This window comes from Labeo rohita, chromosome 6, assembly GCF_022985175.1.
Source record: "Labeo rohita strain BAU-BD-2019 chromosome 6, IGBB_LRoh.1.0, whole genome shotgun sequence".
NCBI classification, from domain to species: domain Eukaryota; kingdom Metazoa; phylum Chordata; class Actinopteri; order Cypriniformes; family Cyprinidae; genus Labeo; species Labeo rohita.
In genome coordinates, this window is record NC_066874.1 from 34,162,605 (window position 1) to 34,190,245 (window position 27,641).

General features: G+C 34.3%; 2 protein-coding genes across 2 annotated transcripts in view; one reads left to right on the top strand and one right to left on the bottom strand.

The window, feature by feature from the left end:
* snta1 (syntrophin, alpha 1) overlaps positions 1 to 26,578 on the top strand; it is a 28,380-nt gene extending 1,802 nt beyond the window's left edge. The window contains exons 2-8 of the mRNA XM_051112319.1: positions 8,223 to 8,408; positions 20,297 to 20,480; positions 20,648 to 20,837; positions 20,938 to 21,059; positions 22,227 to 22,423; positions 22,622 to 22,809; positions 24,143 to 26,578. Of these exons, the coding sequence (XP_050968276.1) occupies positions 8,223 to 8,408; positions 20,297 to 20,480; positions 20,648 to 20,837; positions 20,938 to 21,059; positions 22,227 to 22,423; positions 22,622 to 22,809; positions 24,143 to 24,235 (1,160 nt within the window). The 3' untranslated portion in view covers positions 24,236 to 26,578. The remainder of the gene's footprint in view (positions 1 to 8,222; positions 8,409 to 20,296; positions 20,481 to 20,647; positions 20,838 to 20,937; positions 21,060 to 22,226; positions 22,424 to 22,621; positions 22,810 to 24,142) is intronic.
* LOC127166766 (toll-like receptor 13) lies at positions 2,080 to 6,536 on the bottom strand. Its single transcript, XM_051112309.1, has 2 exons — positions 6,482 to 6,536; positions 2,080 to 5,126 (listed from the first exon to the last, which is right to left on the bottom strand). The coding sequence occupies exon 2, from the start codon at positions 5,053 to 5,055 to the stop codon at positions 2,188 to 2,190; it is 2,868 nt and encodes a 955-aa protein (XP_050968266.1). The 5' UTR covers positions 5,056 to 5,126; positions 6,482 to 6,536; the 3' UTR covers positions 2,080 to 2,187.
* Positions 26,579 to 27,641: the final 1,063 nt, after the last annotated feature.

Below are 27,641 nucleotides of genomic sequence, written 5' to 3' on the forward strand. Positions count from 1 at the left end.
AAAGCGTCTACATTTTCATTTAGTTTAAATTCATATACTAAAAATAATTCAAATTAAATCTGAAATGAAAAAGTCTATATTGACAAAAAACTATTAAAAATAACAGAAATACACAACAAAATAACTTCTAAAATATAAATGGAAAATATTAAAATTAATTATTAAAAATATTTCAATTTAAATTATGAAAAAAAATTATAAAATTTTAAATCAGAAATTTTTATCAGATAAAAATCACAATAGAAATTTTCCCCCAAATCATGCAGCCCTGCTTCTAACAAAATGCTGAGAGATGTACACTTATGCTGATAATATAATTTGTCATTAAACTAGAAGCACTTCCTCTAGTGGACTCAGACCTTTGAACACTGTATTTGCAGAAGAATGATGCAATCAGCGGAAGGTCGCTGCATTTTAGCATTAGTGTGTTTGTGCAGGACGTCCTGGCAGGGACTGCAGAGGGAAATGATTGATAACTTGCTGGAGCTCAAGTGGAGAGCCCAGTGATTGCCAACAGTATCTGGCAGGAGCCACAGGAGCCGAGCCGCGTGCGCGTCGCATGTGTCTACAAAGGTCAAAAGGTCATCAGAAGAGGGTTATTTAGACAAGACCACCTCTGATAGACATTGATGACGTTGGTGAAGAAGAGGCTGCTGGTAATATTCCACTTGTGAACATGACCACACAGTCTGCAAGCGCCTTTTAGAGCGTTTGAAACCTGGAACAACCCATAAATGTTTTATGGTTTATACTCAAGGTGGTGATTTCACATGCCCTTGAATTTCTATATGTGTGTTTAAAGCCTAAGAGCCTTTGAGACCAGGATTACCAGCTGCCTAATTCTCATTGGAAATTTCATTCAGATGCTCGTCTCCTCCAAGAGAACGCCACAGACCAAACCATCATTCACTAAAGAAGATATATGCGTGTCGGTCTGTAATATTTGGAGCACACCCCAGCTCAAGGATGAAGGCGATGAAATTTTGATTGGTATTACAGCGTTGCCCATAAATCACATCAAAGAGCACATCATTAGGCAAGATTTAGAGCTGGTTTTTGATGCAGATGCTGTGTATTTAGCAATGCACGCTCATTACTTTTCAGCTAGTTTAGTTTTAAGAGACTTTTTGTGTGTGATGATTAGTGTTAATAGTAAATGAAATTGTTTGAACAACACAATACTGAAAAAAATTGACAATGCTATATTTTGTTTTTTTTGCAATATGTACTGCAACATGACAAAATACAGATATTGTCACCAGATGACTTGAAGAGCTATATTTGGAGATAATGAATCATTCTGGAACAATTGGGTTAGTTTTATTGCAGAGGGCGTATGCATAGAAAATAAAAATAATTTTAAAAAGCTGAAAAAGTACTTTTTACTCAGACAACCTGAGGAAATGTATTATTATAATAATATTTCTGTTTTGTTTAATGTTTTTTTAATAAAATAATAATAATTGACAAAAAATTATACATTAAAAACAATATAAATGTGCAGCCCTACAAAAAAGCACATCAAGCCTGGAGTTCTTTAATTGCATTTTTACTTTTTTAAATTGCAGGGTTTTTTTTAATTGAAATGATTTTGTTGTGGAGTGCATCTACATAGAAAAAAAAATAATATGGGAAATTTCAGTAAACAGCCATACACAGTAACCATAAACAGGCTTTCTACTTTCTAGATTTCATAGGGCACATTTCCACTCTTTTCACTATAAAATAGTATTATTAAAAACCAGAAATTCATGTATTTGTTTAAATAAATCACATTCTTCGCAATTTAATTATTGCATTAACCATATCTCAATATTGGTGTCGATATACAGCACACCCACAAATTTGACACTTCATGTGGCATTTCATTGGAATAATTAATAATACAAAATTAGAGCTGCAAAATGATTAGTCAATTAGAAATAAAAGTTTATGTTTGCATACTGTATGTGTGTGTACTGTGTATATTTATTATCTATATATAAATACGCACACACACACACACACATATATATATATATATATATATATTAATTATTGTATTTGTATGTAAACACTTGTATGTAATTTATATGTAAATATAAATATTATAAAATAAAATATAGTACGCACACACATATACATAAACTTTTATTTTGAATCAATTCATCATTTTGCAGCTCTAATACAAACAGGCTGCATTGATCTTTAAATATGATCATCTTCGTCTTTTCCAGAAAGAATCTTTCTGTCCTCCATGTTCTCTTTAGTCTCGATGGCCATTTTAAGTTTCTGCCAGAATGCTCGAGTATCTTCTCCAGGTTTGGGGCGACGTAGATACGTCCGTTTCTTCACCAGCTTCCGCATTCGGTAATACGGCGAAAGCTGGTGCGCGGGAATATCCTCAAGAAAAACTAGAACCAAAATGTCTTTCTGCTCATCAAAAAGTCTGAAGCTGGCCACCTGGATCTCATGCGAACACCAGACGCTCTTCAGGTAGTTGTGCGTGATCAGGCAGATGGTTTTGCGGCTGTTGTATATTGCGTCCACGATGTTGTCGATAATGGCTTTTCCTGGCTGGAAGTCTCGATGATGAAGGCACAATCTCAAGCCGTGCTGATCCTCCAGTTTGGGCACAAGTTCCTCCAGGACCCATGGCTCCTCTTGAGCATTGTACGAAATGAAAGCGTCATATTGAAAATCCAGATTTGGGGTTTGCTTCCTCTTCTTGTCATTGAGGAAAGCTAAGAAGAGGTAGTACGCGTAGACCAGCTGCCATTTTAGAAAGTGGTAGACAAATGAAATGAGTAGAGTGAGAATGACGATGGAAGAACTGTAGATGAAGCATATGAAGTCGTAATTCACATTGCAGGATTCAGTGTTGAAGGCCGCCAGACTCTTTCCGCTTAAAGAGAGGGGATAGCGACATTCGTACTTGTTCAGGTAAAGCACCTGCGTCTTATTGTTCTTGACAGCCCAGTCGATGAACCAAGCGTTACTACAGTCGCACGTGAAGCTGTTGTTTTGCAAGTCAAGCACTTTGAGTTGAGGAAGCGACTGGATGATGGTTTTGTTTATAAATTGAAGGTCATTCGTACTGGCTCGTAGGACCGTCAAACTGGAGAGGTTTGCGTCGACTAAGAAGTCCAAAGACTTAAGGTGAGTCCGACCCAACGTAATCTTATTTAGGCCTGATATTGGCCCGAAAAGCCTGGATGTCAAGGCATTCCTGTTCGCAAGATTATTAGCTGTCAAATCCAAGTACGTAAGATTGGGAGTGTGAATAAATGTGTCCACATGTAAATTCTCTATATTAAGATTCCCAGCATAAAAGACTTGCAAGTTTTTGAGACCATTCAGGAAGTTCGAGGGGATGTAGTTTAAGCCTCGACGTTGGCTATTAATCTGCAAAGTTCTCAGTTCACTTAACAGGACGAATGGTGGACTTTGTAGGGCCTGTTGACTCTCGTATGCAAAGTAGTTGCAACTCAGTTCTAATTTTTGTAGGTTAGGTGTACCAGCGAACACAAGATGGTTGCTTAGAGTTCTTCCTGTGATCTTGTTAGATGAAAGGTACATTTCTGCTAAATTGATCAGTCCTGCAAACGCATGTGGTTCGATAATAAATATCTGGTTATCTGAGAGATGCAACATCTGAAGGGAATCCAAAGCTTTAAAAGTGTCATTTTGGATGGCACTCAACTTATTGTTCGTTAAGTACAGGTATCGTAAGTTCCGGGGGCCTAGTTTAAAGGTGCCAGTGACCGTTAGTATTTGATTGCTGTTCATAATGAGCTCTTCGAGAGTTTCTAAATCCTTAAATACACACGACTCGATTGTCACAATTCGGTTTCTGTGCAAATAGAGTTGTCGCAACTGCGTCAGATTGGCAAAATCAGAGCAGGCAAGATTTTCAATGTTGTTGAGATGAAGGTCGAGGACCCGTAAGTTGGGGAGAACCTGAAGAGTTTCATTCAGTTGCGTCAGAAGGTTCTTTTGTATTCGTAACTCCGTCAAGTTGACTAGATGTTTGAATGACGATTTGTACATTTTCAGTACTCCGTTGTTTCTTAGGTGCAACTCATTCAAATGCACGCATGGTTTAAAAATGCGATCGGTGAGTAAGGAAAGTTGGTTATCCTCCAAGTGGAGACCCCTCAGACTAGGAAAACATGCCTTCTGTAAAAGCATCTCCACTTTGAACCCCTGTAGACCATCCAGCGCCATCCAGGACACAGACGGGAAACTCTGCATTATATAACCCAGCTGTTTCTCATCAACGTGATTCCTACTGAAGTTGAGAATTTTAACTGTCTTCAGAAACGCCTTGTCTAGAATAAACCAATCGAATGTATTGGTCTGGAAACAGGTTGACAAGTCCAAGTACTCAAGAGCAGGAAAGATGTTTTCCATCATCCGGAACACTGTCAAGGGATTCACCGACAGATCCAACTTTTTCAAACCGACGAATGCTGACGGGATGTCGCTTGAGTTGAAAACTCTAAAGTGATTGTTTCCCAAGTAAAGGTTCTCCAGATGTGGTACTTGAAGAAGAGGATGGAGTTTGGAAATGTCCTTTAACATGTTATTGGTAAGGTTCACAAGCCTCAAATTCGAAAGTGTCGCAAAGGTCTGGTTTTCAATCATCTCTAGGTTGTTGAAGTCGAGTCTTAACTGGGAGAGACTTGCAAGACCGTCGAGCATTTTTGTGGTTACGGTTTTGATTTTATTGTGGGACAGGTTGAGCTCTTCCAGGTTTGGTAGGTCACTCAGTGCGTTGGCGTGTATTTCAGATATCCTGTTGTGAGATATGTTTAGAATGATCAGATTTGAAAGCCTGTTGAAGTCCCCTTCAGCGATCTGATAGATGTAATTGTAGGAAATGTCCAGATTGACAATGTTGCGTGGTAACGGTGAAGGTATTTTCCAGTAGCCCATCCTGTTGCACAGCACCTTCAGATGGCCAGAGTATTCGAAAGGGAAATAAATCGTGCAGTTACTGAAAGAAAATCCATCGGTCAGGGTTATGAGGACACAACAGTTCAGAATGAAGAAAAATGCAGAACTTTGCCTCATTTTGTGAAATCTGTAAATAACAGAAGTCTGCACTGATTTTGAAAGGTCTCAAACAGCACCTTGATCTTCCCCTGTAAGACACATTTTTAGTTTGAAAACACATTATTCATTAACATTTTAGTATGTCCACTTGTGCAATGACTTCTAATTTGCAAGACCTATTATAGATTTAGGAAGGTGTGAAAAGTATGAAAGGAAGTCAACAAAAAGGCCAATTTGTTATCGTATCTGATAAGTATTCAGGGTTTCTGCGGAAAAGTCTTGAAAAGTCTTTATTTGCCCTAAAAAGGTCTTAATCAGAGCAGAAAGCCTTATTAAATTCATAAAGTCATCGCATTACGTTGCATGCATTGCTAAAAATTTACATCATCTTCTGCAGTGGTGGGTGTAACGAATTACAAGTAGCACAAGTTGCATAATCAGATTTTACTAGAAAATGTCTGAGTTGCTTTTTCAAGTAACTAACGCCAGTTACTTTGTTTTTCCATTTATTTATACTGTAGTTCTAGACTAATGCATTAATTCATCTCACTTGCAAAAAACAGATTCAGTATTCATCAACATGAATTAAAACAGTGAAAAGCAAACTCAGAATATGATGCAAACCAATAATTAAATGTTAAATAACACAAATGTCCTTTAATTCCATTTTATTAACCAGTATTTTTGCTGCTGACCTACGACGATCCAGTTCAACCATACTAATAAGAAAAATGACTTCAGCTCAACTAACATTTGTGCTTCATTGTTTTTCTTATTCCTGTTGAATTTTCTTCTGTTGCATTCTACAGATGTGAATTTACTTTTCCTTCAGCCTGAGCATTATTAATTTCATTTTTTGGTGTAAAAGAGCTTTTATGTTTGCTACAAATGTATTTTTTATATTAAAAACAAACAATCAAGCCCTGCCCAGGTTTAAAAAGTAACGCAAAAGTAATGTAACACATTACTTTCCATTAAAAAGTAACTAAGTAACATAATTAGTCACTTTTTTAGGGAGTAACACAATGTTGTAATGCATTACTTTTAAAAGTAACTTTTCCTAACACTGATCTTCTGTACTTACTCCAAAATGAAGATACAAAGTCTTGTTTTCTGAGAAATAATACAACACAATGTACCTTAAATTTTCTTTACTTTGTCTTAAAAGGTTCTTAAAGTTCTAAATGTAACTTCATTAAGCCCGCAGAAACCCTGTAGTATTTCATGTTTAATTTGCAGTTAAAGACAAATGCATTTCGATTTATTGTAAGCTACTTTTTTTGTAAACATGTAAACTTGCAATTTTATCCATTTTAAATGTATTTTTTTGCTCTCCGCATTATCTGATATATTTTTGTGCAGTTAGATTAGCAGCTCTTAAAAGCACTTCGCCGCTAGTTTGATCTAGTTATCACTATTATAAATATAAGAAAGAGATTCGTACCTTGTTCGTCTATACTTCTCAGTAGCAGCATGCAACCCAGTATGTCAGAGATCTCTTACAGATTTGAAGGAAGAAGCTATTTGAGTAGTTCCCTGTTTTTCTGCCGAACATTGGAGGATGTGACAGCCACTGCCGTACTATAACTTTCTTTGTGATTTCCACATTGCATATTGTTCGTCTATGTCAGCACAAAGTTAAAAAAAAAAAAAAGACTTGTTAGTCAGCAGAGGCATTCTTATTATTTAAGAGAAGCAGTATGTCTTAAGGTAAAAACTTGGAAGAGAAATCAACAATAAAAAAACAAGAAAATGTATGACCAAATATATATTTTCAATTTCACATTTTGTATCATTGTGTCAATTTAAAGGGGTCCTATTGTGCTCTTTTACAAAGTCTTGATTTTGTTTTGGGGGTTTGAAAAACACATTATTTTTAACATAATTGACATTATTACAAACATTTTTCCCAGCCTGGCACAAATGACTCGATTAGTTCCGGGTTTAGTGAAGGCTCGCCTTCCGAAAAACAAAATGTCTTGTGATTGGTTAGCTCTCCCACTGCGTTGTGATTGGCGAATAGCTTAGACGGTTTTTCAGTACTGCCACGCCCCTTGTCAAAGAAGTAAGTTCCGTGAACAACTGTTAGTGCAAGCTAGATTAGAGTGATTCTTCTGTTTTAAATATGGATATTGTTCTTACAAAAACACATCGATTCGCTACAGGAGGCCTTTATTAACCCCACGGAGCTGTGTGAGGCACTTTTTATTATGGATGGATGCACATTATTGGACTTGTTTTGGACTGATGAGGAAAAAACACCCATCTATGCCGTTCTAAAGCTAAAAGATAAATTTTAATATAACTCAGATTGTATATATACACCTAGGATGCATGGAGGGTGAGTACATAATACGCTACAGTAGTGTTGGGTCCTATTGTTAGCCTGCGAGATTGCCAGTACATGATATTATTGTGCTAATTTATTTATTTACATAACGTTACTTAGTTTCATTTCCCGAAACCAGCCCCAGCATAAGGCTAAAAGCAGCCTAAGATTATCAGAGAACATCATCATTGATTAGTCTAGCCTATTCTAGTGCAAGTTTATGGATTAAAAAATGCTCGCGTTATAAGTGAAGCTATCTACACTGTATGATGAATAAATATCTTACTGCACACAGTGCACACGTCTGTGGCGCATGACGGCTCTGACATTGCAAGATCGCGGCTTCGGCATGTGTTTCGACCCCCTGTACTAAACACGTCTGCGCCGCGTTACGGCTCTGAAGCGGCCGCTCTAGTCAATGCTTGCGTTTATATCCGCCACGCTGCGGCTTGTTGAAGCGGTTCTCTGCACTGCATTGCTAAAGTTAGGCTAACCCCCCCACCTCGTCCCTACCCACCCTCCAACAATTCAAATTTCCGTAGACAGGATTTATTTTAAAGATATTCTAATAGACCGCGCTGTGACATCATTGCATGCGGAAAACAAACGCTGTAGTACAAAGGAGTCGTTCGTGGTAGTTCTTTAAAAGATTTTTAAACAACGAAAGATCTCCCTTTGGAGTGGACTTTGAGATTTGTAACTTTGCAGATCTTTTTTATGCCCAAACATACACACCCCACACTGACTAAAATTCAGTGAAAAAGCATAATCGCACCCCTTTAAACATTCGTCTTTGTGTTTTCAGTTAGCTGAGCTGGTCTTTTGACACATGTGTAAATGTATATGTATTCTACAGGTGGTAAGGAGAATAAGATGCCCATCCTGATCTCAAAGATCTTCAAAGGACTTGCGGCGGACCAGACGGAGGCTCTTTACGTGGGCGATGCGATTCTGTCCGTGAACGGGTGCGACCTCAGGGAGGCCACTCATGACGAGGCTGTTCAGGCCCTGAAGAAAACCGGCAAAGAGGTCATTCTGGAAGGTAAGACGGAGCAAATCGTTTGGCTTCAAGGAATAGTTCAGCCGAAAACTATTTTTATTTTTACTGTTTTTGGTCGTGGAACACAAAAGGTTTTTTTTTTTTTTGCTAAAATCCTGATCATTCCTTTTTCATATAAGAGTGAATGGAAACTCGGACTGTCAAGCTCTGAAATGACAAACACCATGCATATTTCTCTTCTGAAGTCATACAGTACATTAGTGTGAGCAACAGACTCAAATTTAACTCATTGTGTGCTGGAAATCGTGAAGGATCAAGCTTACTGTAACTCACCTGAATGTCTGAATCATGAACAAACGGTTCTTTTGAGTCTAATCGTTAACAAAACCCATATAAAAATAAAATTTCATGACTTGATACAAAATAACGTTCATTGACTTCAAATTAAAATGTATAAAAAATAACTTATTTCAGCTACAGTTGCAGTAATTTTGTTGTTTTGTGAAGTACTAAAATAACTAAAAATAAAATAACTACAGTTAATAAGAACTATATATAACTATAGAACTATATAGAACTATATAGACATATTTAATTACATATTGAGATCAGGATGGGCATCTTATTCTCCTTACCACCTGCAGAATACATATAGATTTACAAAATACCAGCTAATATTTTTGTTACTTGATGTGTTAACTGAAATAAATAAATGTATAATAATAAACTGATTTAATAAGAGCTACAGTACTTCTCAGTTTTTTAGTTTAATTTGAAGTACTAAAATAACTACAAATAATCAAAAAAACAATACGTAAAAACTATAGACCTGACTATAATAGTGTATCAATGATACTAAAATAAGACTGGTCTGATCTTTTCAGTGAATCATTTGATCCAGTTCATCCAGTTTTGGTCTGAAAGATTCATTCACCAATCAGAATGATTCCTTGACTTAATGAATCATGCACACACTAGAGTGGATTATTATAACTGACTTTGCACAAAATCTCAAACAAAACTATCATAACTTCTGAAGACTTGCAATATAGAGTCATATTAACTGTTAATATACTTTTATGGTATTTTTGTCATTTTGGAGCTTGACAGCCCATTCATCTGCTTTCATTGTATTGAAATAAGCAAGCATGCCATTTTTCTTCCTTTTTTTTTTTTCTTTTTGAGTTACCTAGTTTTAGAACTTGAGAATGACTAAATTAATTTTGTGGAAGTAAGTGTCTGTCTACCAACGCTGTATAGATTAAAGCATTCAAACTGCAAACCGTCAAACCTTTTACAGCATTAAAGCTGCCATTGACCAACCTTTCTTTTTTTAGTTTGCACGCTGCTTTTGATTCTCGCTTCCTCTTAGTGCAGGGGTCAGCAACACTTTTGACATGAAGTGTTCAAATGGGAAACCATGAGCCCTTAATAACTGCGCACAAGTGTTTGGAACTAAAATTGAGCATGAGTATATCAGCGAATGATAATTACATTAATGCACATCTTTAAAAGGCTTGATGGATTCCATAATGGAAGGTGGGCTGTATAGGTTTTACAAGCCTGCATGTGTATGTGAGATACCCATAGTGCCATGTCAGCATTTTAGCGCCTTTAAAAAGGCTCTTAAGCGCCAAAGATGCAGGAGTGAACGGTGTTTGCATGTAATGCTGCTCTCAGGTCTACTGGGATGGTCCTACTTATGAGTTCAGAATTGGTAATTGCGATGAGATGTGCCTTTAGTGATTTTTGGACTGGATGTAGAAATATTTCATATTTCTTTTTATTTATTTTTAATGCTACAAACATAGAAAGCTTTATCTTAGCACAATAGCATGAGAAAATGAGGAGAAAATGATGCACATTAGGGTGTGTACTGCAAAAATCATTTTCTTAATATTTTTGTCTCGTTTTTCATATTGTTTTAAAAATAGATGTATTTTGTTAAATTTATGAAACGAAAAATTAGAAAACAATTTTGCAATAAGGTTAAAAAAAAAAAATAACTACCTTTACATTTATAATTTTAATGTATGCAGTTAGCAGACATTTTATCCAAAGCAACTTACAAAAGAGAAACAAATTCAATAATTATTTTGTTAACAATTTACAATTAGTTTTCATTTGTTAACATTAGTTAACTATATTATTTACCATGAGCAACACTTTACTGGACAAGCATTTATTAATCTTACCAAGCATTTATTAATACTCACATAAACAAACACTTATGAGTCTTAGGTTTATTTTTTTGCATTATTAAAATCAAAAGTTGTATTTGTAAACAAATTTTTAGTTTTAGTTTTATTGTACAAGCCTGATATTTTCTCAAAAAAGATTAAAAAATAAAAAATGATATATATATATATATATTAGAAAAATATTTACACTAATTTCCAAGGCAGAATTTCTCATTATTTTCAGGTCTTTAAATAACTAAAACTAACTAAATAAAGTTAATAAATAACATTTCTAAATACTATGTAGACATATTTACATATTCATTATAGATAAAACTAATAAAAAACAAAAATAACTTAAACATTAACTAAAATTAAAGTGAAAACAAAATAAAAAATAAAAAATAAATAGTAATGTTACCTTTAGATGAGCTGAAGCTTTTTTACTTTTTCATTAAGTAGACAAATTAAATGCAGGTGAAATTGTACAGTCACCAATCACAATTAAAGCTTATTTTGCTCTAAGAAAACTGCCTTTTGTGATTATACTTTGAAAGACTATAATTCTGACGTGACTTATAGTTGGTATATTAGGTGAATATCAAAGAAGAAAATGATATCAGACTTCCTCAACACTTATCTGATATCATTTTATTTATATTATTTAACATGAGCAACACTTTATTTTCCTCTGTAATTCTCACTCAGTGATCCTAAATCTGCAAATCAGAGACAGACGGGCAGCATGAGAGAGTCACAGCAGGAACGAATGGAAGCATGAAAACTCCTGTCATCCGCTAAAGCTTTTCCCACCATGCTTGGGCGCAAAAGGCTTGATTTTTCAGAGGCTCATCACACACACACACACACACACGAGCCGCTCAGAATCTTGCAGTCGTTTCTGTCTCAGGGATTTACTCTCTTCTGCTTAGTGAGTTTCTATGATTCAGTAATTGAGTGTGTTTGGTTCTCGCTCGGCTTCTGCATCCTTCTGCTTTCCTCCATCTCTCACACATCAGCCGTTGCATCTGCTTCACCACTGACGCCTTCAACCCTGTTTGATTCGTTACACACTGGATCATATTGTGGATGTGGAGAATAATCATACACACATATTTAACTTAGGCTAGGGATCAGGTTTGCTGGTCCTGTTGTATTTATTTCTCCGCCACCATTTGTTTCACACATTTCTGTCTCTCTGCCTGTCGTTGGTGTTGAGAGTGGGTGGATTTTCTCCTGTGACATTTGAATCAAACAAATCATGCATGAAGGTTTGTGACCTTCAGCTGCTTCAGATTTATTGACTATAGAATTCATCATTCATGGGAGAATATGTATGTTCGGGTTCTTGTCTAGCTGTGGCTTCAGTGAAGGATCCTTTCTGTGATCCTTTAAAGATGAAAGTAAACAGAATCCTTCTGATTCCACATGTGAACACCGTGTCCAAACCAGACGTGACACGACACGCTTCCAGTATCAAGTCATGTGTTTCTGTTCTTCACCAAGAGTAAATGCTGCATGACACAACAATTGACACGACAGACGATTGTTTTATCATGTCAGACGTGTTTTTGTTTTAAGATTAAGAAATGAATGCATTAAATAGATCAAAAGTGACAGTAAAGACATTTATAATGTTACAGAATATTTCTATTTCAAATAAATGCTGTTCTTTTGAACATTCTATTCATCTGTGAATCCTGAAAAAATCACGGTTTCCATAAAAATCTTGGGCAACACTGATAATAATCAGACATGTTTGTTGAGCAGCAAATCAACATATTAGAATGATTTCTGAAGGATCATGTGACACTGATGTCTGGAGTAATGATTGAAAATGCATGTTCAATTGCAAGAATAAATTATATTTTAACATCTGTTCACACAGAAAACAGCTATTTTGAATTCTAATAATATATTAGAATTTTTAGGTATTGTTGATCACATAAATGCAGCCTTGCTGAGCAGGAGACGTCTCTCTGAAACATTGCATAAACTCACTAATCGCAAACTTTTGAACAGTAATGTAAGTGTTAAATATAGTTAGAGTAAATTGCAAGCATACTTTTTACTGTAATAGTATGTTATTTTTTGCACTATACCATATGTTTAATTTGATCGACGTCCACTATTTCACATTTGAATGCTATTTGAAGTGTGGAAATCAAGTCAAGTACATTGCGTTGTCAGAAACAGTATGCTGTGATCACCTACTAAACATTTTGGCGAATGCACATCATCTGAGTATTCACATAGAAAACAGTTATTTTGAGTTGTAATGATATTTCACATTTTTTATGTGTTTTTATCAAATAAATAGAGCATTGGTGAGCGGAAGAGACTTCTAAAACTTTGCATAATCTTTACTGACCCCATGCTTTTTGAAAAATAGTGTATGTTATATTCAAAGTGGATTGCTAGCTTAGTGTTTACTGTAATAGTGTGTGATACAGAACATAGTGTGCAATAATAAATTCTTATACAGTAGTATACCATGTTTTTGCATTGATGTTTTCTGTTATTTTGCATTTTTAATGCAGTTTAAAGTTTTAATGCATTTTTAATGCAATTTAAATTTCTTTTGAACAGTAGTCTAAGTGTGCATTATATTCAGAGTGAATTGCAAGCATACTGTTCACTCTAGTAGTATGTGATACAGAACACATTATGCAATAATAATTTTTTTACAGTAGAATGCAATATGTTTAATGTGATTGACGCCCACTATTTTACATTTGAAGGCTATTTTGAATGCACATCATCCGAGTATTCCATGCATGCGTAATATTCACAAACTGTATACAGTATACTACAAAAATAGTATGGGTTGCATGCTATTCTGAACATATCGCTCATCAAATGCTGAGATCCTCCACCCTGCTGCTCTCCAGGGATGCAAACTAAATGCATGACTTCATTTAGATCGGGTCAGATCTTCATACTTGTGGCCAAATTGAATATTCGCACTTAACTAAATTAAAATCATAAGCGCTTCCAGCTGTTTTTACGGCTTCCAGTCAGGAAGAGAAGTTGTGCTGAGTGTTTTTCTCCAGATTATTCAGTGATATCAAGTTTGACATTAGTGAAAAGAAAAGCATGCATTAGCTACTTGATCTGAGGAAACGCTGCTTAAACAGTTTAAATATGGAAACACACACACACAAGTTCCTACTCTTAATTGTAATTTTTTTGGTAGGTGTGAAAACACTTTTTTGGGACCGCTGTGTGGCGTGCACCAGTTTGGTCTGGTGGTTTCGTGTGTGTGGATGTGTGTTTTCAGGAACATTTTTGTGTAGGCGATGAGCGACATTCTGGGCACAGCGTGCTTCGGGAGTCACGGCGTAGCCAATCAGACAGATTCCGGACGCTCCCACGACAACCGGAGGGCAGGGGCTCCACTGTAGGGGTCTGTTGTGTTTGACGTGGCTCCGGGCTCTTGTGTTTGCCCAGTCAGGCAGCAAGAACAACTGCATGCCTCCATGTCGCCCAACCCGGGCCTCAGCACCTGGAAACCACCGACCGAAGTCGCCAGCTAGAAAAATCTGTATCTAGTCTCTTAAAGGATGTTCGCTTTGTGTCCCAAAGGGCAGGAATGTTCACGTTTAGATAGAGCAGTGACAGCGCAGACAGATTTATATCTTGTTTTTCTTTTCCCAAAAACACTCTAAGTGAATATGTGAATGCAGACGCGAATGTTTGGATAATGCAAGAATGCAAGGAGGGTTTCACTCAAATGTCTGTCATTATACGAGGTAACTGAATTAACTAACTCAGTAAGAGAAAACTTGTGGAATGTTTCATTGCTTTCTCATTCATATGTCAGGTATGGAAGCTTGTTTCCACCACAGAATAAAAAAAGTACAAAAGTTAATCACAGTTCGGACTCACACATTTTTCCTTTCAATATCTGTCAGTTCTGAATTTATATTTCACAATTCTGAGTTTAAATCTTGCAATAATAAATTAAAATCAGAATAGTCATAAAAACGGAAAAATGTGAGAATAAAAAGTCACAGTTACCTTTTTTTCATACTCAGGAGACTTAATTGTTTCAGTGAAGTATCAGTGTTTTTTTTTTTTTTTTTTTGAGATCTCTTCTGAAGCACTGTGTGAAATTAATGCACATGTGAAATATTCTTGCACATGTGAACATTCTTTTATCAGAATAAACATCTTAGAAGACTTCTCGTTTATGAGATACAAGTGAAATGCTGAAGAAAAATTAAAAGTGAGTTTTCAAGATGCATGAATTTATTTACATCTAGATATCTCCGTCCTAGACATTTTATAATGCAATGATGCACAAATGGAGTTTGTGTGGCTAGATGTGTTTGCATTCACATGCTAAAGCAGAGACGTGTTTATTTCACAGTGGAATTGAATCTGGCATTGGACTGGACCCTAACATTTGGTTTGGGTTAAACTAAATCATTCAAAGATGAGCTGTATTTTTCCGCCTGTTACTTGTCAGAACAATCATGACCTCCTCCCTGTTTCCTTCCTTGGCTTTTCTTTTTCCTACCGTTTCCACACTGAAAACCAATAACACTACAACACTAGACCGCTCCTATTTCAATCAACTGAGCTAAACATGGCCATTGCTCTTTGATCTCTTTAACATTCTCTTCTAGACAGTAATAAGACTAAATGGAGAACAAATGGAGACTTTTGAAGTGAAACAGGATTTTTCATGTGAAAAATACAGGATGGGACTTGATTTCGGGACATATTAGTTTGAAGTTTATTTACTTTTCTGCTTAGCAATACTGAGATTGAATTGTAGCAGAAAGTGCACTGAAAAATAAAATTGCATGAAGAATACAAAATTACACATAAAACACAAAAATACCCCAAAAATATAAAAACAAAACCTTCAGTGATAAAATTGCTAATGAAAAATATACATCCATTCACACATGCACATAAAGATGAAAAGTTTTAAAACATATAAGACCCTAAGCATCCACATTACATTCATTGTACAGTCTAATACCATAAGGAATGGTTGAACTAGCGTAACGTTTTGTCCTTGCATTAAATAATGTCAAGTTACTTTGCTTCCTAAGAAGTCGACCAGTTTTTTCACCCCTGATCATGAAGAAGATGATCATACTGGGCCGTCTCTTGTATTAGTTTAATAGTGGCTTGCTTACTCTGATCTTGTAAATCAGGTAGATGTATTGATGTCTTAGTAAATCTCTAGATGATTTGCTGTGCTCTCTTTTGAACATTTTCCAGCAAAGCTGCTTGCTTTTTTGTGCAACCAACTAACAGCACATTTGCATACTCCAGACAGGGTCTGATCAAGGAGCAGTACATACTGACTAAGTCATCAGCAGAAGCTCCATGTTTTGCAAAAACTGTCAAAAAGTAAAGACGTTGAGATGTGATGATTTGCATTTAATTGATTGTCAAGATGGTACCCTAGGTATTTTGACTCTAACACCACAGGAACTTCCTGACCTCCCAGTATGAGTGGTGGTGGTTGTGTTTTTTTTTTTTGCAAAACATATCCTCATTTCGACAGATTTATTTCCATTTAAGAGCATGTTGTTATTTTGTGCCCATGTTTCCAAAGCGAATGCCTCCATTTCCATCTTTCTATCCGTTTTGATGCCTTTTACTTTACAGCTCGTTATATAGCAATATCATCTGCATAAACTGTGTCCATTGTATCGCCAAAAATGACTTCACGGGTTGACATATGAAGTAAGAACAGATATGGTGACACAGCTCCACCTTGGGGAACCCCTGATGTCACAACCTTCCATGCACTGCTTTTATATTAATCAAGTAAATGTCCATTTCTTTGTGTGTCTTCTAGAGTTTCAGAAGAGATCTCAACTGTGTGCAACTGTGTGTAAATGTGCTTCAAATTAGTCAAAATCACAAAGCCTGCAAGTCTCATCAAATGTAATTTCGTAGCTTTATACTCATACCGGATGACTAATTTGTGTTTCATTAAGATCATTTAGAAGAAACATCTCAGACAAAGTAGAAATCCAAAGAGAAATCCGCAAAGATCTCCATTAAGTCTCCTAAGCTGTGAAAGAGCAACCTCTGCTCTTTACCGTTTCCTCGCCAAAATGCACATCGCATGGCAATTTTAATTCCACAAAGGCCATTTAGTATCAGTCCCAGAGGGCTTTTGTGCGACAAAATCCTTCCGTCTATAAATAGCCTCAGAATCCTCTAATCTAAACCTCTGACGAGAGTCTTTTGTTGATGTGATTAATGTTTGGTAGGAGATGCGAGACCACTGAAGACTTGAATTATGAGAAAGCAACAGCAGAAGGATGGTGCTGTGGGGCTCAGTCGTGATTGGAAATAACGAGGAGAAGAAGATGAGACAATTACATAGTTGATTAAAAGCATATGATTAAATAGATGCAAAAACGAAGGCCAGTTACAATTCAGTATGCATATACTGTGATGTCGTCAATGCTGTTGGTTGAATTTTGAAGATAAAGTCAATGGGAGATTTTCAAACTTTAATCTTAAATTTCTTCTTTATAAAAACCAAAGGTAGCCCAACTGAGACTGAATTTATTTAAGGTCCGAAAGGACTTGGTACATTAAGCAGAAAATCAACCTGCAAATTGCGTTTGGTTAATGACGTTTTCTCTGTATTTGTTGAGATTAGACTGGAGGATGCATTTTGACGGAAAGTCAACATTATATGTATTGCAACCCATTTTACTGCTGGAATTGAATGTTTTTCCAAGTTAAACGACATTTAAAATAGAAGAAATTTAAAAAAGTAGCTGTTGGACTTGATTTTATCCATTAGGAACAGAATGGACCATGAAAGTGAGCATTGCATAATTAAATAAAAGTTTGTACCACCATTCAAAAGTGGATAAGATTAGTTTTTTAAAGAATTAATACTTTTATTCAGCAAGGATGCAGTAAATTGATCAAAAGTAACAGTAAAGACAGTTAAAAATGACATCTATTTCACATTAATGCTGTTCTTTTAAACTTTCTATTCTTCAAAGAATCCTGAAAAAATATAAAATGTAACAGTTTCCATAAATTTTGGCAGCACAACTGTTTCGATAATAATCAAAAATGTTTGTTGAGCAGCAAATCAGCATATTAGAATGATTTCTGGAGGATCATGTGACACTGAAGACTGGAGTAATGATGCTGAAAATTCAGCTTTGCATGACAGAAATAAATTACATTTTAACATATATTGACTTAGAACACAGTTTTCTTAAACTGCAGTAATATTTCACAATTTTTTCTGTATTTTTGATCAAAGAAATGCAACTATGGTGAGCAGAAGAGACTTCCTTCAAAAACATTTTCTTTGGGAATTTCTGTTTCCTTTAAGACTGCCACTGGTGAATCATTCACAATAAGACCAGGAACATGTATTAAGTTGAAAGAGTCAGCTTTATTTCCCGTTGAGTTTATGCCACCTTCAAAGAGCATATGAGGCTGATTCTGCTGAATGTGTGTGTGGTCAGCAGGTGAAGGACTGAGGAATTCAGACACAACATGTGTGAAAACAGACTGTGTGTGTGAAATGCTGCATTCAATACTGTAAATGTATTTATAGAGTGAGAGAAAGACGGTTGTGTTTGTCCGCTGCTGCTGTATGTGCTGACTAGATGAAGTGTGTTAGTGAACGGCCACTGAGACGAGCTCTATTCTGAGTCAAGGAAGCCCCTCTCCACCTCTATCACTCGCCCAGACGGAGACAGAGAGAGAGAAAGAGAGAGAGAGAGAGAGACAGGGGTGTGTTTCACACTTCAGCTTCTACAGTGAAACTCAATCTTCCCTCCATAGTGGCGTCTTCTATTTATAACCATCATGAATGTGTGTGTGTGTGTGTGTGAGTGTTAAAGACAGAGACTACTATGTGTGTTCATGCTGAAGGGTTTGTCGTGTTTGGTGTCTTTTGTGTGTGTGTGTGTGTGTGTGTGTGTGTGTTATCAGCAGTATTGAGGAGCTAAATGTAACACTGCCACTAACTTAACTAGATTTTCAGTAGCCTTGAGTTGATGCAATAACCAAACACACTTTCTTTTAAATTCAATTTTGTAAATTATTTCTTTCTGAATGTACTAAAAAAAAAAAGTCAGTTTAATGAATTTATGTATTTTTATTTATATTTATTTATTTGTTTTAATTTCTATTTATATATTTTTATTTATATTATTTCTTTATTTTAGGTATAATTATTTTTATGTATTTAATTTATTTTTTATTTTTATTTATTTACTTAGAATGTTTATTCAAGTTTCATATTTTCAATCTAATTGGGGTTTTTTTTTTTTAGTTAAATGCTGCTGTTTTTTTACTATGTTTTGGACTTGGTTTAAATAAAGAATTCATTCATTTATATTTTTTATTTATCTATTTTATATTTAATATGAATTAGATTACTGAATACTCATACATTGAAAAAGACGCTCCCTTTAACAGCTTTGAGTAGTTAGGTAACATGTAGTGTAAGACATTGCTCTAATTTTATTCAACAGCTGTTGTTTTGACCTCTAATTTTATAAACTAAAGTGCTTTGACCTTTAAATTGTATTAAATCGATGTAATGTTTCATCTCCAAATTTTATTAAATCATTAACCTCAGCCTCTTATTTTCAACCTCTGGAGGTCAGAAGGCTGTATTTGGACATTTATGTTTTTTTTGTTTTTTTCTATGCATGTTACATTGCAGCTTTGACAATAAATATGTGGCCATTTTAAAATCCACTAAAATATTCAGTATGTAAAGCATCAAAATCTGCCATCGGTTTGTCTAAACTGTGCAAACAGACTGGACTGCAGCACTGAACATGCTGAGCAATACTTTCCTAATGGAAGTGTTTTTATTTTTGGTTGCGTAGAACTTCTTTCCCTTTCATCCGAAGCTGCTTTATTGGTAGTTGGACTTTCCTTTTATAGCCGTTCAACTTAAATCAGCAAGATTTTTCAGAGTTTAGTGGGTTATGCCCACAAATTGACTCTAAGGCTGTGTTCAGAATAGCACACTACTCATACTATTTGTCCATATGCATGATGTGAACATTGCAGAATATCTGTGAACTAATGCATATGACATTTTATTTATATATTTGTAATAAAAATATTTAAAAAAAATATTTTTATCAGTTTTATTCCATGTTTATTTGAAATAAAATGTTTATTTAATTTTTAAAATTACAAAAAAAATTGTATTACTTGTATTTTTTATAAATTGTATTTTATATTGTTTGTTTTTCTTAATTGAAATTTAAAAAGGTAAAAATACAACAAAATTATTTTTTTTATTATTTATATTTTTATATATATTTGTATTAAAAATATAAAAAAAAAAAACAATTTTGCTTATTTGTATTTTTTGTAAATTGTATTTTATATTGTATGAATTTTATTTGAAAATTAAAAAAATGTAAAAATACAAAGAATTTGTGTTTTTTTTTATTTATTTTATATATATATATATATATATATTTTTATTATTTGTATTTTTTTTTATATATATATAATTTGTTGTTTGTATTCTTTATTATCCAAAATGTTTGTTGTTGCATAATGCACAAAACTTTTTCACACACTATTCTTACAAAATATAATTCCGTATTCAGTGTTTTTTTGTGTGTGTAGTATGTAGTAAACAGTATGCAAGTGTTCCATTCTTGATCAGAACGGACCTGTGTTTAGCCCTATTTCAGAATGACAGGAACACTTTTAACTAGCAGTAAGAATATTGTCCATCTCTGTCTCTTTTTTTCTCTGTAGTGAAGTATATTAAGGAGATGTCAGCGTTTTTTAAGGGCGGATCATCAGCGGGACCTCCGGTGCTCGATTCTCCTCCAGCCACCCCACAGAAACAGACGGACCCCGCCCTTAAAGAGACCCGGACCATCCCGCTCCGAATGTGCCAGGTGACACGCAAACAGTGTCCGCCTGACACAGAGGACAGGTACACACACACCTGTAGAGTTTACCCATCATAATGTAATATAATATAATATAAATGTACTTTATTGTTGGTAGAAGGATTGTTTATGAAGATTATTATGGTATTACATGATTATAAAGGCATATTAAGACTTGTTTGTTGTAAAGTCTGCTCTTCCGTCTCTGTAGGTATTTTGAGGTGGTGTCGTCAGACAGGAAGAAGTGTGTGTTTCTGCGGGCTAAGGATCACGCTATGGCTCAGGCCTGGTATAACGCCATCCAGACCGGAAGTGCAGCGTTACTGAGCAGCGCCAAAACTGAGCTGAAAGCCCTGCAGCCGAGTCTGGATGTCATGCACATCGGCTGGATCATCGAGCAGGTGAGAAGCACACGCACACACACACACACACACACCATGAGCTGAGATGAGATGCGATGAGATGCAGCAGAGTCTGAAGATAGTGTGTGTGTGTTGGCAGGGCTCAGAGCGACCAATCCTGGCGGTGTTGACGGACAGAGATCTGCTGCTGTACGGATCCCTGCCCGACAGTAAAGAGACACTCAACAGCCCAGACAAGAGCTATCCTTTAATTACCACCAGGTAAAAACAAACACACACACACTCGAACAGTGCGTACTAGAGCATTAAGATGAGAGGATATGCACGCATTTACCACAGTAAAACAGTGATGCTGGCACAATGCATGGCAGATGACTACAGTAATAAAAAATGGATTGATAAAGTATGATAAAAATTATTTTATGTAATTATTTTATTTTACATATTTTATTTTTTAAAATATTATTAGATTATATTATTTAAAAAACTATTTTGCTTATTTGTATTTTTCATAAATTGTATTTTATATTGTTTGTATTTTTTATTTGAAAAATAAAAATCTATTTTTATGATGTATATTTTTATATATATATTTTAAATATTATATTATTATATATTATATGGAAAACCTAAAAATAAGAATTTTAAAAAGTGATTCTAGGATATGACAAGTCATTGAAATAAAATATAATATAATCTGTAATGATATAATTTTTCTCGTAATGCATGATTGTCAATTTGCTGTCATTTTTTTTTTAATATAATTTTATATAATTATGCTTTTATACATTTTTTTTTCACACACATATACACATTCTGAGATTATTTATCATACTACAATATGTATTTATTATTATAAATTTGTTTATTTGATTACATTCATTTATTTATTTATTATTGGAAGAAAAATATGATGTGCTTAATAGTCCAAGAATAGCTATATATACATTTTTATTTTTATTTTATGTATATATACTTACATTTTTATTTTTATTCATACACACATACACATTCTGAGATGAGTTATTGTAGTACAATATGCATTTATTATTATATGTTTGTTTGTTTGATTGATTCATTGATTAATTAATTTTTGGAAGAAAAAATATTGTATGCTACTGTAAATATTTTAAGAATGTGTGTGTATTTTTTATTTCTGTATTCATCTATTTACTTATTCACTGTATTTATTTACCAGACTACAATGCATCATTGATTTGGTGGCTTTTTTGTTGTTGTTTTGTCATTGTGATAAAAACAGTTAATGACAACAGTAATCATAATAAACAATTCTGAGAGGTCATGTAATTCATTAGGCAAACGTGTCTCATCCAATAAAATTTTAGGGCCACATCTGTGCATTTATAAAGCAGATAATGTATGTAGTTGAATATGTATGTTAATATCTGCTGTGTTTGTCTCGGTCAGGCTGGTTCATTCTGGACCGGGTAAGAGTTCATCGGTCCACGACTCGGAGCTGACATTCGGCCTGCGTTTGGGCACTAAACAGGGTGTGGAGACGCATCTGTTCAGAGTAGACACGGCCAAAGACCTGTCCACCTGGACGCACCTGCTGGTGGAGGGCTGCCACAGCGCCGCAGAGCTCGTGCAGGAGGTCACGACAGGTGAACAATCACACTCAAACTTGAGCTGTAAACATCAGTGGATGAACCGATGGGCAGATCGTGAGACTGTGTGTGCTCATGTCGCCCTCCGTTGTGTCAATAATGTGTTGCACTGTATTTCAGCTTTATTTCATTTCAGAAGTTTAGTTAACGATGGTGCCCCTTTTGTAACGCGTCTTCTCTCTGTGTTTTGTGTAGCGTGCAGCTGGAACGGGAAGTCTTGTATGTTGAGCGTTCACATAGACAAAGGCTTCTTGTTGTTCACGGAGGAGGCCGGCGTCAGGAGGAACGTCCTTCTCCAGCAGCCCTTCGAGCGTCTGCGTATGTCCTCAGACGACGGCGTCCGCATGATGTTCCTCGACTTCGGAGGCCCAGAAGCTGAGATCGTGAGAGACGTTTTAATGCTTTACTACTTTCACTTTCACCCTGATTTGCTCTGAATTTGAAGGTGTTAGCTCTTTCCTTGAGGAAAGCGTTATTGCTTTTCTTTGTCTTGGCCAGTTTGAGACATGGTTGAGATTTGAGACGTTAGAATACTGGGTTCGTTTTCTCAAGTGAAACAAGTGAGAAGTTGGAGACTTCAGCAAATAGGCAAATCTTTGTCTCTTTTTAATTTCAGTGCCATCTAGGAGAAACAATTGAGATATTGATGAGATCTCATGTGATTTTTGTCTCTCGACACCTCATATTTTTTTCTAGTTTTTATTGATTTTCTTAGTATGTTAAAGAAAAAATAAGTTCGTATTTGATAACTCAAATCAGGCCCAAACCCTAGCAAACTTGCTGACGTCATGAGAACATCTGCATTATTTATACTGTTTAATTTTAGTTCAGTTTTTATTATTTTGTCATTTTTATTAGTTTTTTTAATGTAACTATTTGTTTAATAACTTTTTTTAAAATTTTTATTTCCATTTAGTAATTTCAGTGCTTCAACTCATTTTTTTTTTTTTTAAAGTTAATTTTTAATTTTCAATTTATTTTCTTATTTACGTTTAGTTTAGGTTTAAGTTGTCAATTTTATTTTATTTAAACATTTTTTAAGTAACTATTTATTTATTTAGTTACTTTTGTTTTAATGTTAATTTAATGTTTATGATAATTATTATTATTTGTCTTTTTATTATTTGTTTTTTAGTATAACTATTTGTTAAATAACTACTTTTTTTGTTTTTATTTATTTCCAGTCAGTAATTTTAGTGCTTCAACTCAAACTTACATCAGATTTTCCTTTAAAAAAAAAAAAAAAAAATGTTATTTACATTTCGTTTAGGTTTGAGTTTTCAATTTTAGGTTTTTATTTTATTTAAACATTTGAAATGTTTGTTGCATAATTTATACTGTTACAAATTCTATTTTTATATTTTCAGTTTTAGTTTTAATTTTACTTTAATTCTTATTCATTTTATGTACTTTTGTCTTTTTTGTTAGATAACTATTTTTAAAGTAACTATTTATTTATTTAGTTTTAGTTTTTATTCGTTTTTATTTTTTTCTTAGTAAATTAATTAATTAACATTAATTTATTTTCTAATTTACGTTTAGGTTTTTCATGTAATATTTAAAACCATTTTTAAAATGAACAAAAATGTTTTCATAGTTATTCTGAGAAGTTAGAGACTTCAACAAATGCTCAATTGTCTCTGTTTTTAATTTCAGTGGCGTCAAAGAGAAACATTTGAGATATTGATGAGATCTCATGTGATTTCTTTATTTCAGCAACTGGACCTTCACTCCTGCCCTAAAACCATCGTCTTCATCATTCACTCTTTCCTGTCGGCCAAGGTCAAGCGGCTGGGGCTGTTGGCGTGACGACGGCGCTCGGAGACCCCGCCTCCACAGGACAAACGCCATGACGACGGAAGTGACCGGTGGACCAGTGGACATCAAGCCAAATCTTCCATCACAGACTGTCACGGGTCAGTGTTGAGACGCGGACGGCCCAGACCTGCAGCCATTCAGAGATGATTTCACGCTGTTTTCCTCATAGCGCCGACCTTTTATTCATTATCATTTTATTGGTTTGTATCTCAGCTAAACTTTATGAATGTTTAAAAAAGAATCACATAATAATATGCTATAAGAGCAGCAACAGAAACAAAACAAGAGATTAAACTCTGTTCCAGAACCTACGTAGGCAGCTGTCTATTAAGGGAGCATCTAGTCTGAACTGATTTAAGATGTTTGATAAGTGTGAAAATATGCAGAAAAAGTCAAATAAAATACAATAAAAAAATAAATAAATATATTTAAAAAAATAATACAATTAAATAAGGTAAAATAATAAAATAAATACATTTAAATAAAATAAAAAATAAATAGTAAATAATACATTTAAGTACTTTTATTATAGGTAAATCAGTAAACTTGATACTCCAGTGTTATTTAAAATAATTTATTTAGACTCATCACCACCTTTTATAGATCCCCCCCCCCATGCTTGTTGCAATGCATTATGGGACTGCCTTTAACACAAGCATACAAGTGATTCTGTATTCAAATTTTCCCGACAGCCTTTCAGTGATGCCTTAAAAGTGCTGTCTAAGAAGGCAGCTCACTAGGTTTTGGAACAGAGACTGTGAAAAACGCAGCTGCTCTGATCATGAAAAGGGCTTTAACGTTTGGCAGCTGAGAGCGTTTAAGAAATAAGATCTCAGAATTCACCTTTCTATGGTGAGAAATAAGGGGTATTTCTAATTTGACTACCTTCTGACCTATAAATATAACCTTTTAAGACACGTCGTCTTCCAGAATATCTGCTATGAATCTATGCATCTGTGAAGGGAGAGAATCAACCGGCCAAACCCTTATTAAAGGTACCGTTACTATATTCATATACTATATGGTATATGGCTTTTGTTTGGGAAATATGGTTAAGTGTCTTTCTCTTTGTGTTTCACAAGCCAAAACTACAAATAAAACTCAAGTGAGAATCATAATTCAGATTAAGATTTGGATAAACCTTCACTAAAAGTGAAAAGTCTGTGTACTGATTTTAAATAACTGTGTTATACTGACCTCTAATGGGCGTAATGAGCATTACAAGCAGTATGAGCTAATCTCTCTGGCTGTGTTTACAATGATATATTAACATACTGCATACTAGTTTTACCAGTTTGGATGTTAACATGATGCTAACTGATGCAATAATGAACCTAAAAATAAAATTGTCCATTGTAATTAAAATAAAAAAAATAATTACAGTAAATTGGATTCAAAATAATTAAATTAAATTAAATTAATCAGTAAACATTTCAGTGTTTAATTTATTTTTTTTTGTATAATTTTTTTTATAATAATTTCTCTCAACCAGAGCACTCTGCACTGAATGCTCTATCCCATAATGCAGTGCCATTGACTTTCCATTTGCATGATAAATGCACCATAAATATTAGTTGTGATGTATTAACATACTGCATACTAGATTTACCAGTTTTGATGTTAACATGATGCTAAATGATGCAATAAACCTAAAAATAAAATAAAATTGTAATTAAAATACTCTATCCCACAATGCAATGGCCTTGACCTTCCATTTGCATGATAAATGCACCATAAATAATATTAGTTGTGATGTAAAACAACTTTTTCTTGAAGCATCATTTGTTTAGATGCCTAAAACTGACATTTTTAGACGTGCTTGCATTAAAAATTCATAATATTTTCTTGGATAAGCAGATGCTGAAATAAACGTGTTTATTGTTGCACAATGCATATTGTGTTTACAACAGCAGGAAGTATGCAGTATGCTAGTGTTGCATTGTAAACACAGCCTCTTTTATGCAATATCATCTTGTTTTGTTATTTTTCTTTGTTTTTTACCTCCTCCTATCTGATTTATGTGAGTAATTATGAATTCCTCGTAGACGTCTTTCTGTTTTCACATTTGTGCCGTTTGAGTTCTGCTCCAGCTGCATCGTGACGGCGATATGCAAGTGTTTTCTGCTCAGAGACGGCCTTTTACAGGTGGAAAATATCCTTCATGTGGCCTTTTTTAAATTCTACTAAATTTTAATATATTATAATTCAACTAAACTATATTCGAACTATGTTAGCTATCGGATGGAAAATCATATTATATCCTTATTTAAACAAAAGAGTGCCTTTTAGGGTTGTTTGTATATAAAATTGCAATAAATATAACTGTTGACTTGAGTTTTATTGGGTGATTTCCTGGGGACGAGAGGCCGGGGAGCGGCTTTCACTCATATATGGTCAAAAACATGAGTGAAAAGCCCAATAAAACGCACACAAACACAGTCCAGCAGCCGGATTCTGAGGGAACATTCATGAGTCATGTACACTATAAAACTAGTTAACTGTGTCTTGGTTTTTAGGAGAAATAAAACAGACAAATGAGTCAGTCGTAGAGATATCATTTGTGTCCATCATGACTGTTGTTGTTGTTTTGCTGTGAGACAAAGCTTCACTCTTCTCCTGCTTTTAGAACACAATGAGGCCAAACCTCGACCCACAACAGACTAAAATAAAGAGTTGAACCAGGAGAAAACAGCCATTATTATTTCATTTGAAACAGTTACTGCCTGAAAGGTCAAATGACTATTTTAGAAAACATTTTTAGGGAAAAAAAAAAAGATAAACTAAAAAATAAGATATTCAGAAAGTGTAAATAATGGAACGGAGCAATTTGTTAATTTAATTTAATTTTAAAAGGGTATTGCGTTAAATATCAAATCAATATTTTTTTTTTTTAAAAAAAAGTAAAAACAAAAACGAGATTCTGGTATATTTAGAGCAGATAAACAGGAAACAAAGTAATTTTGATTTAATTAGAAAAGGATGTTTTTGTTTTGAAAATACATAAAACATTTTTTAGAATTTGAAAAGTTCATTATCTGAAATATCAAATCATATTTTTAAAGGTAGAATTCAAAAACAATTTTCTCAATAAAAATGCATAACATAATTAAATAAAAGAGATATTAGACAAGGATATTGCTTTTACAGTCCAATATGATATGATCATTTTTTTAATGAACCTTTATTTTTAAAGCATAAAAGGGTTGAACAGAAAGTACAGTACATAGACAAATTCAACATTTTTTCTATCGTAAAAGATGATTTTTTTTTTTTACAAAATACATAAAACACTTTTTATTTTAAATTTTAAAAAAATTATTGTCTGAAATATCAACTCATATTTTTAGAATTTTACCTTCTTTTTAAAAGGTGTTAACTATTTTCTCAAAAAAAAAAA

Excerpts from the sequence above, each read along its gene's own strand:
- LOC127166766 (XM_051112309.1), bottom strand. The coding sequence starts at position 5,055 with ATGAGGCAAAGTTCTGCATTTTTCTTCATTCTGAACTGTTGTGTCCTC.